This window comes from Neodiprion virginianus, chromosome 1 (genome assembly GCF_021901495.1).
Source record: "Neodiprion virginianus isolate iyNeoVirg1 chromosome 1, iyNeoVirg1.1, whole genome shotgun sequence".
Classification (NCBI taxonomy): domain Eukaryota; kingdom Metazoa; phylum Arthropoda; class Insecta; order Hymenoptera; family Diprionidae; genus Neodiprion; species Neodiprion virginianus.
The window spans coordinates 35,421,485-35,436,953 of NC_060877.1; the positions used below are offsets into that span (position 1 = coordinate 35,421,485).

Below are 15,469 nucleotides of genomic sequence, written 5' to 3' on the forward strand. Positions count from 1 at the left end.
TACACACATATATAACGAGTAATCCCCAGTGTTCGAAATTCGGGCTCCTTCACCGGCAGGCCGAAGTATTACAAATTTATTGCGTTGCGTCGCGTTTCGTCGCCGTGGGATCGTAAAAAGACGAGAGGACTCCTTTGCCGTCGCCGTCCGTTCCGCCTCGCCCATCTCTCGCGAGAAGAAACGATGTTTGATCTCGTAACTGTATCATCTCACTTTCGACCAGTTTTGGCACACGAATTTCAAAGGTCGCGGCTGCTCGAACTCTTTTTCTCTCGGCTATTCCGTGAAATCGCTGCCGCCGATCTTCTCCGAAGGCTAAGCACCGTTTTATGGATCGTTTTTTTTCAAACTTTCAGAACACTTCCGGAGAATCCGATTATAGTGAGATCCACGCCTCGAATTTGCGTATCAGTGATTTATGCCCAATTTGTCGCGTATATCTCATCATTTGTTTTGGAATAGAAAGCTGTTCTATTAGAAGAATTTCGTTAGTCGCATAAAAATTCGTAATATATAAACGAACAATACAGTCTTCGTAAACGATTTTCGGGTTACTCAAGAGGGTGTAAAACGCGGCGTAAACGCGCAGACAAGGCCGTCCAAGGTTCAAGATCCCAGCTCCTCGTGCGCTGCATCATGGAGCTTTATCCGCGTACACTTTGTCTGGAATAGAATTACCGGAGTCACGGAATTGCCCTGCAATTTCATTTCATTACGCAATGATAATTGCCTGAATTGCATAATGGCGAAAAATGTTTCTTCGTTTGCTTAATTTCGTATTATGTAAAAACAAAACACATGTGAATCCCGCGTACGTGTGTATGAGATAAATAAAGCGAGCCTGGCCGTTGTAACAATTTGATATTATACAAAGTTCAAAGTTTACGTATGCATGTGCATGAATACGTATACTGTGCGTAGACACGCCACGCGGAATGTCACGGCGGCCCAAATTTTATCTTTAAATAGCAAACCTTGCGTTGCATCAGAAACTTAGAGTATGTTATTCAATAAGTACGTTCAATAATACAAAGATCCATTCGGCTCGGCGTGATGATCAAACACTCGGTTTTTTATCATCGCATCAACTGCAACCGCTGCAGGAAATACGCCATGTTTGCGGTTTATCCACTTTCTGCACCGAGGCAGGCGAATTGCAGAAGCTGTCATCACCCACTGCTGGACTTTCACACGGCCTCGTGAAATATTTGAGGAATTCGTAAATGATCGCTGGTCGAAGAAGAATTAGGTACGGTGAATAATTAATTTTCACCGCACGTACAAAGAAGATAATGGGACAAACGGGACTGCAGCACGCTGCACATTATCCTTTTATCTTATAAATAAACGTTCTATGTATATATATATATCAAAGACAACGGACTGTGTACAAAACAGGAATACGGTACCACAAAAGACGATACAAAAGGGTTAAAAAAAAAAAAAAACAACGGGAGTAAAAGCACATAAAAATCATGCCAGCGTAGGATAAAACCGTCACGTCTTCTCATCCTGGAACCAGGTGGATCCTAGTTGCAGCATTGCCCACATGCTGAAACAAGCGGAAAAGTATTCAGAAATATGTATTCAAAAATTACCATTCATGGACACGCGGTCAGCTTTTGAAATTAAAAAATTTACTTTGTAGAAAATTACATGCAAATTGTTCAAAAGTCTTTTCAGTGTGCAGCGTTTAATCGTGAAAATCAAATAATTCTATTTCCACCCCTTTGTTCTATTCCCTTATTTTGTCAATTTCAAGAACTGTACATTCACTTCTCGAGTTAACGATCAATACATTTTTGCTCACGTTTACAAGTATTCGAGGGTGGACATGGCGGTGCATCTTCTGGCAGAGGAACCAGAGTGCCTGGAGGAATATAGCTGGGAAGAAAGAAAGGTAATCTGGGTGTCATTGATTGTTATAATAATAATAATCAATTTTCATGTGTAATTTTCCCGTTTTTTTTTTCTTTCATTCTTGCTTTGCTTCGAATGCTTCTCAATATTCAACCGATTGATTGACGTTTTGTTCGTTCACCTTGTTCTTGAGAATACATTGAACGAGAATAATGGAAAGTGAAAGACATTGCAATCCGTTGCAGAAAATCGATGATCAAGGTCTTACGTATATAACCCATTTAAACGATCGTGCAGACAGTTGAAAGATCGTGACACGAAAGTTGGTACATCTTGTGGTAATAACTCAAACCAACGCGCAGGTATGTAATGTAAACCTTACCAAGATCACACCTCGTAAAGTGCCAATCCACTTGACCGTTGTACAGGTATATCACGTTTCAACAACGTTAATAGAAAAGCGAGAAAAATGTTTATAAAAAATAACCCGTCCATTTCCGTTGATAAACAAATTGAAGTAGGAAAAGACAAAGAAACCAAGCGTATGAAGAGGGAACGCGATGTCGCACCTCAGATTGTACGTCGTGTAATCGGCCATTGGGGTGGTCGGAGGCTGATAACTGAGCTTCGCGCCCCAAGGCTTCTCGACCTTATCGGCGACTTCGACGGGCTGATAACTCAGCTTCATCGTGGTTTCTCCCTCCATGGGAACGTCGGATCGCCAATACCTTCTCTCAGGCGCGTACGATTTAATGGGAACGAGGGACTTCTCGTTTATCGGCATGTACGATAGTCGGTGTGTCGTGCAGCCTGAAACCGATGGATCGGACGCATTCGAATGGTTCTCCACCTAGTCCACTGCTCTCCAAATTCAAGGGATTTAGTAAAAAGCTCACATTCTAACGGTAACGGGGAAAATTCGAGATTGTCAACCGGTCTAAACTTGTCACCATCACCCTCGGCACACTTCCAAGTGTAGTCGTGCTTCTGGGTCGTCACTTCCTGCATCGGGCCTCTTCCCAGCAGCTGTCTCGTGCAGGGAGTTATCGGCTTTTCCGGTTTCACGCACCAATTTCCAAGATAACTTAGCTGCGCATAACGTGGAAATTGTGAAAAGTTCAAACGCAGAACGGAATCCGGATCTTGGCGACATGAATTTTCTTTCGCGATAATTAGTATGTCCATACGGTCCTGTATAAAGGTAATATTTCAGATAAATACCCGATTGGTAGTGTCGTGGGAAAGAGGACAATTGGGCAGCGTGATGTTCTCCGACTGTCGTATCGGCTCCCTTTTCGCGTCGTCTTCACATCCGAAATAGCTGAGTCTGTAAGTTGTGTTGTCGTCGAAACAGCATTTCGCATTCAAGATGTTCTCCGTGTCGGGCATCGAGAACGGCTTCCTCGGCTTTGCGTCACAGTTTGGCCAGTAGCTCAACTTGTACGTCGTACAGCCGTCCATCGGATTGACCGGAGGATGATACTCTCCTTTTTTACTCCAAGGATATTCCTCCTGGATTGAAGAGAAGCGTATTGTGATGAGCTTTACAAGAGTTGAACATCCGAATTAAGTTGGTGTTGGTATAACAATCCCAATAAGCTGTTCAGCTTCTATACAAGAGTTTTTATAAACAGAACAATTCAACTTTACAGTTTTGGTGAACAATATTTTGATCTCACGTTTTATCAAGATCGGCTGAAATTCAACATCGAGAGAGAAAGGAAACGATAACCATGAACCAGAGTATCGTTTACGTTGATAATATAATTACACCAACTCTCACAGTCGAACTTGGAGTAATATACGTGTAATTCAAGTTTAAATAATTTGTGGAAAACAAGCCCACCTTGGGTGGTGGAACCGTAGGCCAATAACTGAGTCTGTAAGTTGTGCATCCGTCCATGGGTACGTCGGACTTTGAGTACTCTCTAATAGGGGCGTACGACTTGATCGGTGCTAAGCAATTGTAGTTATAATAGCTCATTCGGTACGTAGTGTCATCTAGTATCAGTGAAAACGGTTATTAGACCATGATAAATACACTCAAAGATCGGAATTAATCATTGTCAAACGTCGAAGTACCCTTACCGGACATCGTAGCGCATGGGGAGTAGATATTCGACCTTCCTTTAAACGGTTCGGTACGCGGAATCAACTTCCACGTGTAGTCGTGCTTCTGGGTGGTAACATCCTGCATCGGACCTCTACCAAGCAATTGCCGTTTGCAGGGCGTTATTGGGACTTCCGGTTTGACGCACCAATTCCCCGGGTAGCTCAACTGCGGCGGTTTATTGATAAATATTATTCATCGGGCCGTCAATCGGCACCCTTAGGTGCCTGATTAGGGGTGAATACCCGGTGCGTTGTGTCGTCGGACAATTCGCCCCCTCCGACAGTCAGGTTATCCTGAGGGTGAAACGGCTCGACAGGGGAATTCGGACCCTCCCAATACGAAAGACGATACGTCGTGTTATCCTCCATGGGGACATCCGGCTTGTAGTAGTACTAGGATGAGAGTGAACAGCAGTCGTCAGTGAAAATATTCAAATCCTTACGCCTGCTGTTATATACAGCGATCATCGGGTATTGCAAACCGAACTCACCCTCATGGGGGCGAAAGACTTGGTTTTCTCTGGTTGAACATATTTCTGAAAATGATCCGACGAACAAGGTTCAATATGGCGGCAAAAGATACCAAACTCTGTTTGAAGTATTAACTCACGAGACACTTTGGTTGCGGCGTACAGCAGCAACAGCAAGTGCAACATTCGTCGTGACCAAGCTGTAAATAAGCAGGAAATTCAATTCAAGATCTTTGCCAGGTTCCTATTTATGTTTGACGCTAACGCCGTTTGTGTGTGCCGACATGTGATAAGGGGAACAATCAGGATTTGGACGTACTAACCCGAATTTTGTTCTTCACTTCTATGATGGATAGCGGTGGCTGAACGGAAGTCCTGTGAGAATTGAACAACAAAGGTATATCGAATTAAATCACAAGGAGTATAACAAATTGGAGTGATTGAACCATAGTTTTTAAATATGATTATCTACTGCCGCGAGAGATTGAAAGCAGAATTTTGAACGTTGAAATCAGTCGGTTAACTCAAGTCAAGATTCGAGTAACTTACGGCTCAGCTGGACAGATCAGCATGGTTCCAGTGAGAAGCAGTAGAACCTAAAATGCTGAAATTTTAAAACGCAATAAAAAGGAAAAAGGCCTAGACAATTCCTAGAATTTCATGACATGGAAACGTTCTGACAAGAAAATTGAGCTTCGCCGAAAACAAAATTAGATGAATGCAATATGGCGCAATAAATACCGGTGTAAATACCGAACGCAGCTATTTACGAATTCGATCCAAAAATTCAAACTTTTCTTCAAACTACTTTTGCCAAATGTCACTGAATAAAACGTTTTTGGATATGTTTTATGTTCTTCGAGGATATAAGATCTTCACTGTAGAAATATAATTTCATTCAAACCCAGAGAACTGAGACGGCAAGAAATAGCACGGCAATTCGATTACAGATAATTTGTCCACAAAACTATGTTAACCCGAATTTTTTTTTTTTTTAAATGTATTACTTGCGCATAGACGTAACGTTGGCGGACAGTTAGAAAAAAAAATACAATTTTTATTCTACACTAAATAATAATACAACAATATGTGTGTATAATGTGTATATATGTATAATATAGGTATTTGTGTATATATAATATGTGAACCTAAGTGTATCATACATTACGTTACGAATCAGAAAAAAAAACCTAATATATAACTATTTTCCTATCACTTATATGGTGCGCTTATGTTATTATTAGTTATTAAATTTTTCATTTCTTATTATTTTTTACATTATCGGCTTGCGAGTATTTGGTTCTTGAATTATTTCTAAAATGTACAGAATTATTATGCAAAAATGGAAGGGCGGTGATAGCATAGAGATGCATAATATAAAGACGCAACATGGCGCCAGGAACGACGGTGCCTTATCATACAACTAGGCTAAGCTAAGCCCAAATCTTCGTGCAACTACTGGCGAATGAGTCGCGGCTACTGCTAAAAGTACAGGTATATCAGCTGCGTCAAGATCAAGAGCATCCGTTAGGGAGTCTACGCTGACGTCCTCCAGCTCAGCGCCGATCAGCATCTGTGCCAGAGCTTCACTCCGCAACCACATCTCCCGTAGCTTCCCCTCCAGGACTCGGACACACTGAGAATAAAAAAATTTCGTTTGATCAATCGAGCAGTCTTCATATCTAGTATAATTTTGGTTTTTTGAATGAGACAGGATAGAAGAACGCTAATTTTCAGCGTTTCATGTTTAATAGTAAAATAAAAGCTTACGTGAATGGGCGAGTGATATTTCCGCCAGACGTAGGCAAACGCTTCAAGCATGTTAGCAACAAGTCGAGACATTCCAACAGGAAGCGGAGCTTTCAGGGTGGGCGTGTTGTTGGAGAGAACTCCGACTTGCCAGCTATCGACGTCGGCCACGATGCACAGAGCTTCGGAAATAGGCTGATCGACTACAGGGGAATGGAAAGCAGCCTCTACTTCATCCCTGACACAGCCCAGCCACTCGTCTTCACTCTCTGCATCGAGTTCATCGTCGACGATTTTCTTCTTTCGTTTCTTTTTTTTTCTTTTCGACAATCCCTGAACTACGAGACCCCAGGTATATCCACCGGTGTTGCAGGGATCGGTGTCCTTGACAACACTTATACTACGAACTTCTCCGAATTTTAAAGAACCAGCCAGTCCTGCTTGTTGATCAGGCTCCTCGTCACTTTTAACAACGAATCTTTTTGATCTGGAGTTTAATAGAAAATGTGATGAGAAAACTAGATAATATATCCCAATGAAAGCTCAAATATTTTCGTCGCATACCAACCTTGGCATAGGAAGTTCGACAACCCCGTTTGCCTCCATTAAATACTCCAAACTGTTGCGCCGATTTATTTTAGCTCCACGATTATCAACGGAACTTGCACTGTTACACGTGCGAAGCACCTCGGTAGCATTGGTGGGTGTTTCGAGCAGTAGATTATTGCCTTCGTAGGTATGGGAGGGTGCGAAGCTTGCACCAAAACAATTCAGGCAATGGCCCATAGACCTTTCTTTGGTAGAAGTGCTGCTGGTATTTTTTATACTTTTTGACGACTCGGGGAAGTTTCTTTGAATAATTTTTCTGAGTACATCTTCGGGGAGCTGCGCAGAGGTACTCGGCACTCTGGAGAATGCGCATTGACAATAACATTTTTGTTGTAAACCAACCTTAGACTCAACAGATTTTTCCTCGCCACCAAGTACGAAACGAACGTTCTCTTCTTTGCCAAAATTTCCCTGATTAATACTCGTGAGAGACGACTCAATGCCATCGGTATCATCTGAACACAATTTACTTGCATCAAAGTCGTTCCCTTCATATCTTTTTAATGACTCAAGCTTGGTGTCAACGTATGCAGCCTCTAAATCTCTGTTACTCATTTTACTCTCCAACTCTTGAAGCTGCGTACTGCGCTGTAAATATTCTCGCCGCTTATCTCGTTCCAGAAGTGGACTTTCACTTACAACTATTTTCACAGAATTTGAATTTTGATCCTTTTCCCTAGAGTGGGGAAACGCACTCAATTTTTGACATTCATCGTCGTCAAATGACTTGTACTTGACATAATAGTTGTTATATGTTTTAACCGAGTCCGTGGTAAGGGCATCGAGATTTTGTATCATCGTTTCACTTCTTTTTAACTTTAATGCTTTTCCCTCCAAGTTTTGATTGAGACACAAATTGTGACAGGCATTCGTGCTAGCAGAATTATCGGCGGAAAAATCGACTCGCCGTTTAGAAGTTTTCCGTTGAAGAGACGAAGCCGCATTCATTTGACGAGATGAAAACACTGACTCTGTACCGGCACTTGTATCGTTGGTCGTAGAGTCACGCTTAGCTTTGCACGAAAGAGAACCCTTAGCTTCTAGTTTTTTTAATAAAACAACTGCCTCTTGCAGCTCTCGCTGAGGTGAACATCTCCGCTCTCGTCTCCGCTCAATATTCCCACTGCGTATGAAGTAGGACAAAAATGACAACACTGTATTTATTAAGTCTGTCTTATCTGTCTCACCAACGATCACCGTATGGGCAACTCTTAGGGGTGTACCCAGAGCCCCATACAAATCGCAGAGTTGGGCCCAGAGTGGATTGCACGGATAACGCTTGGCCAACGTTTCTACCTGTAACCCATAATAACATCTACAACAACAATAATGTGGATGGACATTGAGATAGATAGCGATGGGCTCAAATCTATGTAGCATACGAAGCGCTAAATTCAGGACTCTCACTTAGCCAGTTAGTGGAAGAGGTGAAAGACATAAATTGTTTAGTACGCAACTTGAACTGCGCAAGTGTGAGGCTTGAAAGTCACGCGTATTCATCAAATATAATTATCATTTACCAATTGACGATCACCAGAGGATAACACGGTGTGTACCCAACCTAAGTGGTGCGTCAGCACAGCAGTGACTAGGGTGCTGAGGAAACTGAAAAATGTAAATCGCTGGTGGTTCGTATATGTCGAAAATATCTGAAGCCAACTCTGACAAAACTCTCAATAATATGGGTCCAATACTCACAAATTTGTCGACTTGGTATCAACATCATCAAACAAACGGCCCATCAATTGAAGACTGTGCTGCAACGTATGAACTTTCAATTCCCCGGCTGTGTTTGGAGTCAGCAGAACCTTATGCCACAATAACGGAGTTGGCAAATTTGTTGTATTCATAAACAGTCGCAGCAGCCATAATGTACAGTGTGTCGATGCTCGATGCATTCGCGCCACCAGTCCTTTGCCCTTGTTTTGACCACCTCTATGACATGACCGCCGTAACCGGTCTAACATCCCCTCGAGCAGAGCACCATGTTCTAACAGACGAGCTTCCATGCTCCTGATAACAATTAGTCGATACAGCTTTATTGAAATTAACATCAAAATCAAGTCTTTGAAGAAAGTAGCTATGAAATAAACAATTGCGTATTCGTAATCTTTTCTCTCTTTCAATAGGAGTAATTAGTAGCAAAGAAATACCCCATAAAAAGCACTAACCGTTCATGACCTTGCGTCAGTTCAACTAAAACTGCTAAACCGATTCTAGTTCTGTGCCGGCGAGTCCGACTATCGTAGTTATCATGTGACCCGTCAAGTGGACAGTATTGTAGTCCAAACAAGTCTTCAGATTCGGATCGGCTCAATGATGTTGAGATAGCTCGAAGCCACCTTCGTCGAAGACTAGATAAACTGCCAACACCTGATGAGCTGCTACTTTCCAACGACTGCGAGCCTGAACAATTTAGGTAAACATTAAACAAAAACAATCTCTAGTCTTGGCTATATAAAAATAAAAGTTAACTAACGGCAAAGCTCAAGTTTCTTGTATCAGTCAAATAGAACGAGAATTACAATGAGAAGTCAACTTTGCACAGATCAACAGATGGTAGAAAACGGTTTAGGTGAATTCAAATGTTTATACTTACTACCACCAGCTGGTGGTGCAGCTGAAATGTCGATATCCCAACTGCTGCCGGTGCTGGAACTGGTGGAATTTTTTCTCATCTCTGGACTAAGCCGGTTCCCATACGAATTCATTAGGTTCGACTGGGACACTGAAATACGATTTTTAGATAGATGATAGCGATTCAGTTCAATGCACAGTTTGACTGTATTTTAAGCCATATTCAAGAGAGAGTTTCCATTTGAATATCAGAATTCAATAACTCACCGACAGTCAGCATACTTGAACTCCCATTGTCATTATTACCATCAATACTCATGGAATTTCCCAAAGTCTCACCAGAGTGCCTTTCACTGGAAAATAATTACTGGTTTAGGATTAAATTCGATGAGAAAATTGGAGTATTAATACTCGAACACATTAGATGTATATATAATAGCCCATTAGAATTTGTCAACTTACTTCTGTTTGCAGGAAGTGTGCTCCGGGGCAGGAAAAACCTTTGCACACATGATTCGTCGAGGAGAATTCATAGCATGAATCTGTAATAAATAATACGAATATAATAGATTAGAAAACAAAGCACACTTTTTTGGTTAAGTCAACAAATTCGAGTACGGTGCCATATGTGTACACAAATAAGAAGCTAATACTTCAAATAGTCTGTGCAAGTCTATTTAAAATACTGTGCACATATAGGCTCAGCTGTGCTTATTGAAACTGTGTAACTGAAATATTGGGAATACTTTTTGTGATTACTATTGACATTGTACGACTAGTGAATAATACGACTCATATCATATCAGTACAGAATTTTCTTTCTACGATTCTATTTATGTTCCGCTTCATAAAACTAGTTCCTGGTTCACGTATGCTAGCATAGACTTTAGACTTTGATCACTCAAGATGAATTAACAGAGCCAATTTCATGACTGATTTTCTAGTTTGTGAAAAAAAAAAATGTCAAATCTTCACCTTGAAAGAAGGTCCTCTGTAAGTCATGGCCACAGAACCAAATACCATTTCTTTCAGGAAGCCGACATCGTCACACTCCACCTTCTTATACTAGAAAAAAACATTACAAAATACGTTATTATTTGGCAAACTTTATTTCAACGATAAAACGTCCAGTAAAACAAGAGTCTAAACAATATTTATCCATTGTGAACTTCATTTATGATTATCGATATCATGAACAAAGATTAAAACTGTTTTGTAATTAGTTATGACAGGTTTAGCAATAATGAAATTTTATTGACCCCAAATATATTTACCTCATAAACAAACTCATCGTCAATTTCTATGTAGATATCGTCTTTTTCTGTGACGGAATTCTTTGAACCTCCGCATCGAAACTTGACAGGAATTTTCTCAACGGATATCGAATCGAATAACAGTTTCTGCTCACCCCTGCGCTCACAGTCTCGAAATAATAATACCCTAATTTGGTCCTTTTGAAAAGAGACAGATTTCCTGCAACAAGGTAAAAAATAGATATTATCAGCGTGAATAAAGTCAATCTCAAATATTTCAGACTTAACGTTAAGCAGCAAATTAATGGACGAAACGTCCCAGACAATATCGTCCGTTGTTTGTTCCTTAGAGGTAAAGGTTAGGAGCGCGAAGAAAGTTGATGAATGACAATTGGTGAACACGCGATTCAGTGAAATGCCCATAATTCATAATGCTCGTTGTTCATAAATAAATAAACTGTCATAGCGATAATTTCATCCGAATAAACAGACCATCCGATGGTCGATATTCAAGTACGAAGGCATTGAGAGGAAGGAAGAAATGAATGAATGAATGAATGAATGACGTGATTCTCACCTATCACTCGCTCCGTTACTTTTATTCGCTGGTAAAATTTTATCAGCGTATTTATTAGACTCGTTTCTAGCTGAGAACAAATTCTTGAACAAAGGCATTATAGACTAAACTACGACTAGAGTTCCCACATTGTTCGAAAAATTCTAATTCACGTCTTATCGTCGTCACATGAAAAACTGCACCATACATATTCGCGAGATCTTGAGCCAACTGTAAATAAAGTCACGTGCTGAACAGTCATGTGATTGTGTGTTAGATAATTTGCGTGAGTAATCATCTTCAGATTACTTCTGACGTTATCTTGTTGTGACGTTGTACCCGTGCCGTCATCTGTCGGCGTTTTTGAAAACTAACCCTGATCGATGTGGTTACTCAATGCGAGATGGCGCACAATTCATGAGTTTCAATCGAATTCGGTTAATTATATAATTAATCATTCAAGAACAGAATAGATGTTTCATTACGCTGAGGCTAAAGTTTTATAGTCCATAAATTAAACGATGTGCCGGTAACTCGGTCTCTAACGGTTGGAAAATTCAATTTTGTAACGAGTTTTCTCGCGCTGAATTATTACGCAGATTTCGTAGTTGGAAACAACGCTTTTTTATCAATTCAAAATTCTTGAATCGAGAATAAATTCGAACAGCCAAAATCAATTTAGAAACAAATGACAATTGACATAAAACTTCACGAAAATATGAAACCTATAATCTCCTGTACTTGCCCATTGACCAAAAAGACATAAAAATAAATGGTATACTCGCATAAATACTGATTTATTTGAATTTGCCTCCAAGTAAAAACATGTTACAGAATACAAATTATCGAGATTTACAGCACGAGCACTTGACTGTGCAATTTCGAGTACGATGCGCAAACTGAGCGGCGATACGCGAGCGATTCAAATATATTAAACAGCATCGGCAATCACGGATTGCAGATACCTCTGAGCTGTCGTTTCTCGTCGTCATCCGACTCTCTGCGTAAAGGAATGTCCGAATCGATGTTCCTCCGGAGTTTATCGGCCAAAATAAGTCGCTGAATATACTCCGCGTCGCCCTTCTCGCCGCCAGCTGACGATACTCTGAATGCCTTCTTGACGTAATTCTTACTCGAGTTCGGCATGTAGGCGGGAAACTCGATGTTGAATCGTATAATAAGATCGCCCCTTTCCTTCGGGTTTTCCACCAACGGCAACCCCTCACCGATCACCAATTTTTCGTAACCTGGCCTTGTATCGATTAAAACGTCTTGAGAGTTAAAAAAATAAAAAATAAAAGAATAAAAAAAGAACAAACAGAAAATTGGCGATTGCATCGACGTACTATTTTGTAATAAATTTTTCGAACAAAAAACAACCTCGGAGATTTGTACAAAAGAAAATGTGTCGGTCCACCTGGTAGGTTGTGAAAACCTTGAATCAAGACGAGCGTAATTAGTCCTTGCCGATGGGATAATTAATTAGAGCTCACAACCCCCCGAAGCACTCTAAAAGCAGTAATTTGACGAACCATTAGACGCGGGGCTAAAAGTGCAGGAAGGAATAATTGTACAAGAGCAGAATGCACACGCCAGAGGAATACGTAATATTTATGCAACAAAACGGATAGAAGAAATAAAGGTGTGGCCCGCTTACGAGACGACGGAAGTTATGGGCACCCGAAGAATCCTCTCGTCGATCGTGTTAACCGTGACGATGAAGCCAGTCAGGGCTTCGCGAAGAAAGACATCGACGATCATTAGGAGATTGGAACCGTCTCTGACGAAGGTGTCGTGAGGACGGTCCTCGGTTACGAAGATGATGTCGGCTGGTGTGGAGCGAAAAATAGAAGGCCGATTTCGCCTGCGTTTCGGCTTAATCGAACGATGGAAATTCGGGGTGGACGAAGGGAGGCGAAGGGAAAATCGAACTGCATTGTTCTGCGGTTTGAACGGGAAACGAGCCGGCTGCGAAACGTCGCTGAATCGCTGATTAACCCCCTTCAACCGACCCTCGCCCACCCGGTGAGATACGTAACGAATCGATATCGCCAATCTACCGGGTATTTTCGTAGGACCTTGGTCGCCCTCTTCGGGAAACAGGATCTCCGTCCCCGAGGGAAGCCCCGGCTTTATCGGGATGGTCAGAATTTTCTCCCTCGGTACCGTGGCCGACTTACCGTCCCCCGATAGGACTAATCTCTGGATCTTCATCTTCTTCACTCCTCCGAAGAATACCTGAAATATACGTACGAAGTTCGAACTACCGATCGATTCGATTCACAGGCTCTCGCAGACGTGCGCTTGTCGGAGTCGAATAAGGGGTTGCGCTTTGTTAAAGAAGACCGAAACCTGCCGCCACTTTGCACAATTTTTTCACTCTGATTTTCTGTACAGCTTATCAAAAACTTGGCGAGTTGAAATTATTTTTTTTTAGAATCTGAAGACTGGTCCAAGTGTAACGAAGAACGCGAACAACGTTCCACGCGCGTACTTCTTCCCCTTCGTCGGTGTATACGTATAAATAAGGCTACTAATCAACTACCACCAAATGAAATAGATAATTGATAAGGGGGAAGAAAAAAACCTCATTCAAAGTAAGTAAAAGGGGTTTAATGAGCGGCTCCTCCTTGCGCTTGATTCCTCTTCCTTCGGGCAACTCGTAGAGAGGTAAAGGATTGGCGAGAACGTCAAGGAGGTCGGCGTACGGACTGGAAGTGCCGAAAAAATCCCTGGGCGCGAAAAAAGAATCAATACGGTGTATCCACGTGGAGGGGGTGTATCGGCATGGCGTAGAATGCGGGAAATTTTAACCTGTAGGTCCTGAGGGGATCACCGTGGAAAACGTAAGGGTGGATGTAGTCTTGGGGGCCGGGAACCCCCCTCTTCAATCCCTCCTCGCCGTACTGATCGTAGATTGCTCTTTTGAACGGATCTGAAAGTACATCGTAAGCCTCGGCGATCAGGCTGAAGACCGCTTGAACGCCCCTGTCTTTTTGTCTTTCCGGATTATAATGAATTGCCAATCTCCGAAACCTTGATCAATAATTATGAAGTGATATCGAGGTGTTATAAGCGATTTCTTTCCTTTCAACGTCCGGAAGAACGAAATATTTGGTTTCACATTTATTTCTGTATATATGTACTATGGTGGCTCTTATTTTGGTCATGTTGGAATTTCTTCTCTCTCTCGCCCCTCAAACATATGTAGAAAAAAATCTGGTTCAATCCCAGAATTTTTCCGATAACTCTGACACTGGAAAAGTGTATGCATTTGAAATTTTTCTGAAAGAAAGCTGTTTATTACTTTGAAACTATAGATTATAAAAATATTTTATGTTACTATTTTGTAAGAAATCTAATGCTCTACAAAAAAGATCTGTTGGAAAAATTTTTATGCGTCTAATATTTATCACGTCATCGGCAAAGAACTGTCTTCATTTTTTCGATAATAACGTGGTAAATATTAGATTTATGAAAATTTTACAACAGATCTTTCTTACGGAAGATTAAATTTCCTATAAAATAGTCACGGGAAATTTTTTTACAATGTATAGTTTTAAAGTAATTAACATTTTCCTTAAAAAAAAAAAATTCAAACGCTTGACCAAGATAAGAACCACCCTAATATGTATGTACATGTGAAAAGGGTAAAATTTTACCAATATTTTGAAAGCTTGGAAGATATTTTATATTTTCTAAAATCAAGGTTAACAATATTATTGGACGAGTTTCTTTCAGTTTTCCAAAAGCTTCTTAAAAATTATCCGAAACACTCTGATCTTTTTTGATTGGAAAAATTGTTATTTTAATCATGCAGTAAATTGATCGAAAAACTGTCTTACGCCTTTTTTATTTCCAAATCGGTGGAATTTTTCTTCAACGACAAAACGCCGTAGTAGTCTATTCCCATTTCATCACATTCGCATCTGCCGCGACAAGCCATTACGAGTATTTAAAAATGTCAAAACCGCGTGTTTATATTTCTGGATTACGTGTATTTTCCGCGCCTTCATTTTTTTTTTTTTTTTTTGATCTTTTCTTTGTCGCGTGGCGGACCGAAGAAGCTCGGGTCACTGAACTCTGCCGCGTAACGAACGTCATTGGTCCTCGTAACGAGTTTGGATTGTTTTTCTCTGAAGCGTTAGAAGAAGACGGCGAGATAGCGAAGCTGTATCGATATGGGAAAAAGATTGTTTATCACAGCCATCTTTGAGGTGAGCTTAAGCCGCTTGACGACGAAAATCTGACAGTGTAGGAAAGGTCGTTCAAATTTTTTCAAC

The 15,469-nt window shown here is 41.0% G+C and overlaps 2 protein-coding genes and 1 pseudogene across 2 annotated transcripts; all 3 read right to left on the reverse strand.

Annotated features, from left to right (window-relative positions):
- Nucleotides 1–606: 606 nt before the first annotated feature.
- Nucleotides 607–5,510, reverse strand: LOC124310293 (uncharacterized; annotated as a pseudogene).
- Nucleotides 5,511–5,589: 79 nt separating this feature from the next.
- LOC124301047 (folliculin-interacting protein 2) lies at nt 5,590–11,437 on the reverse strand. The gene is made up of 12 exons (XM_046755694.1): nt 11,208–11,437; nt 10,652–10,850; nt 10,353–10,442; nt 9,840–9,919; nt 9,645–9,730; nt 9,400–9,528; nt 8,972–9,206; nt 8,499–8,813; nt 8,321–8,405; nt 6,760–8,096; nt 6,213–6,678; nt 5,590–6,078 (listed from the first exon to the last, which is right to left on the reverse strand). Exons 1-12 carry the CDS (start codon nt 11,303–11,305, stop codon nt 5,866–5,868), a joined length of 3,333 nt encoding a protein of 1,110 aa, XP_046611650.1. The 5' UTR covers nt 11,306–11,437; the 3' UTR covers nt 5,590–5,865.
- Nucleotides 11,438–12,110: 673 nt separating this feature from the next.
- LOC124310563 (dnaJ homolog subfamily B member 13-like) lies at nt 12,111–15,099 on the reverse strand. Its single transcript, XM_046774623.1, has 6 exons — nt 15,032–15,099; nt 14,001–14,222; nt 13,774–13,918; nt 13,247–13,424; nt 12,844–13,015; nt 12,111–12,438 (listed from the first exon to the last, which is right to left on the reverse strand). Exons 1-6 carry the CDS (start codon nt 15,097–15,099, stop codon nt 12,135–12,137), a joined length of 1,089 nt encoding a protein of 362 aa, XP_046630579.1. The 3' UTR covers nt 12,111–12,134.
- Nucleotides 15,100–15,469: the final 370 nt, after the last annotated feature.

Coding starts and splice junctions, on each gene's coding strand:
- LOC124301047 (XM_046755694.1), bottom strand. CDS start 11,305: ATGCCTTTGTTCAAGAATTTGTTCTCAGCTAGAAACGAGTCTAATAAA. Junction 8,814..8,971: donor CTGACGCAAGGTCATGAACG/GTTAGTGCTTTT, acceptor AATTGTTATCAG/GAGCATGGAAGCTCGTCTGT. Junction 6,679..6,759: donor GTCGAACTTCCTATGCCAAG/GTTGGTATGCGA, acceptor ATTAAACTCCAG/ATCAAAAAGATTCGTTGTTA.
- LOC124310563 (XM_046774623.1), bottom strand. CDS start 15,099: ATGGGAATAGACTACTACGGCGTTTTGTCGTTGAAGAAAAATTCCACC. Junction 13,919..14,000: donor GATCCCCTCAGGACCTACAG/GTTAAAATTTCC, acceptor TTTCGCGCCCAG/GGATTTTTTCGGCACTTCCA. Junction 13,016..13,246: donor AGGTCCTACGAAAATACCCG/GTAGATTGGCGA, acceptor GCTCCACACCAG/CCGACATCATCTTCGTAACC.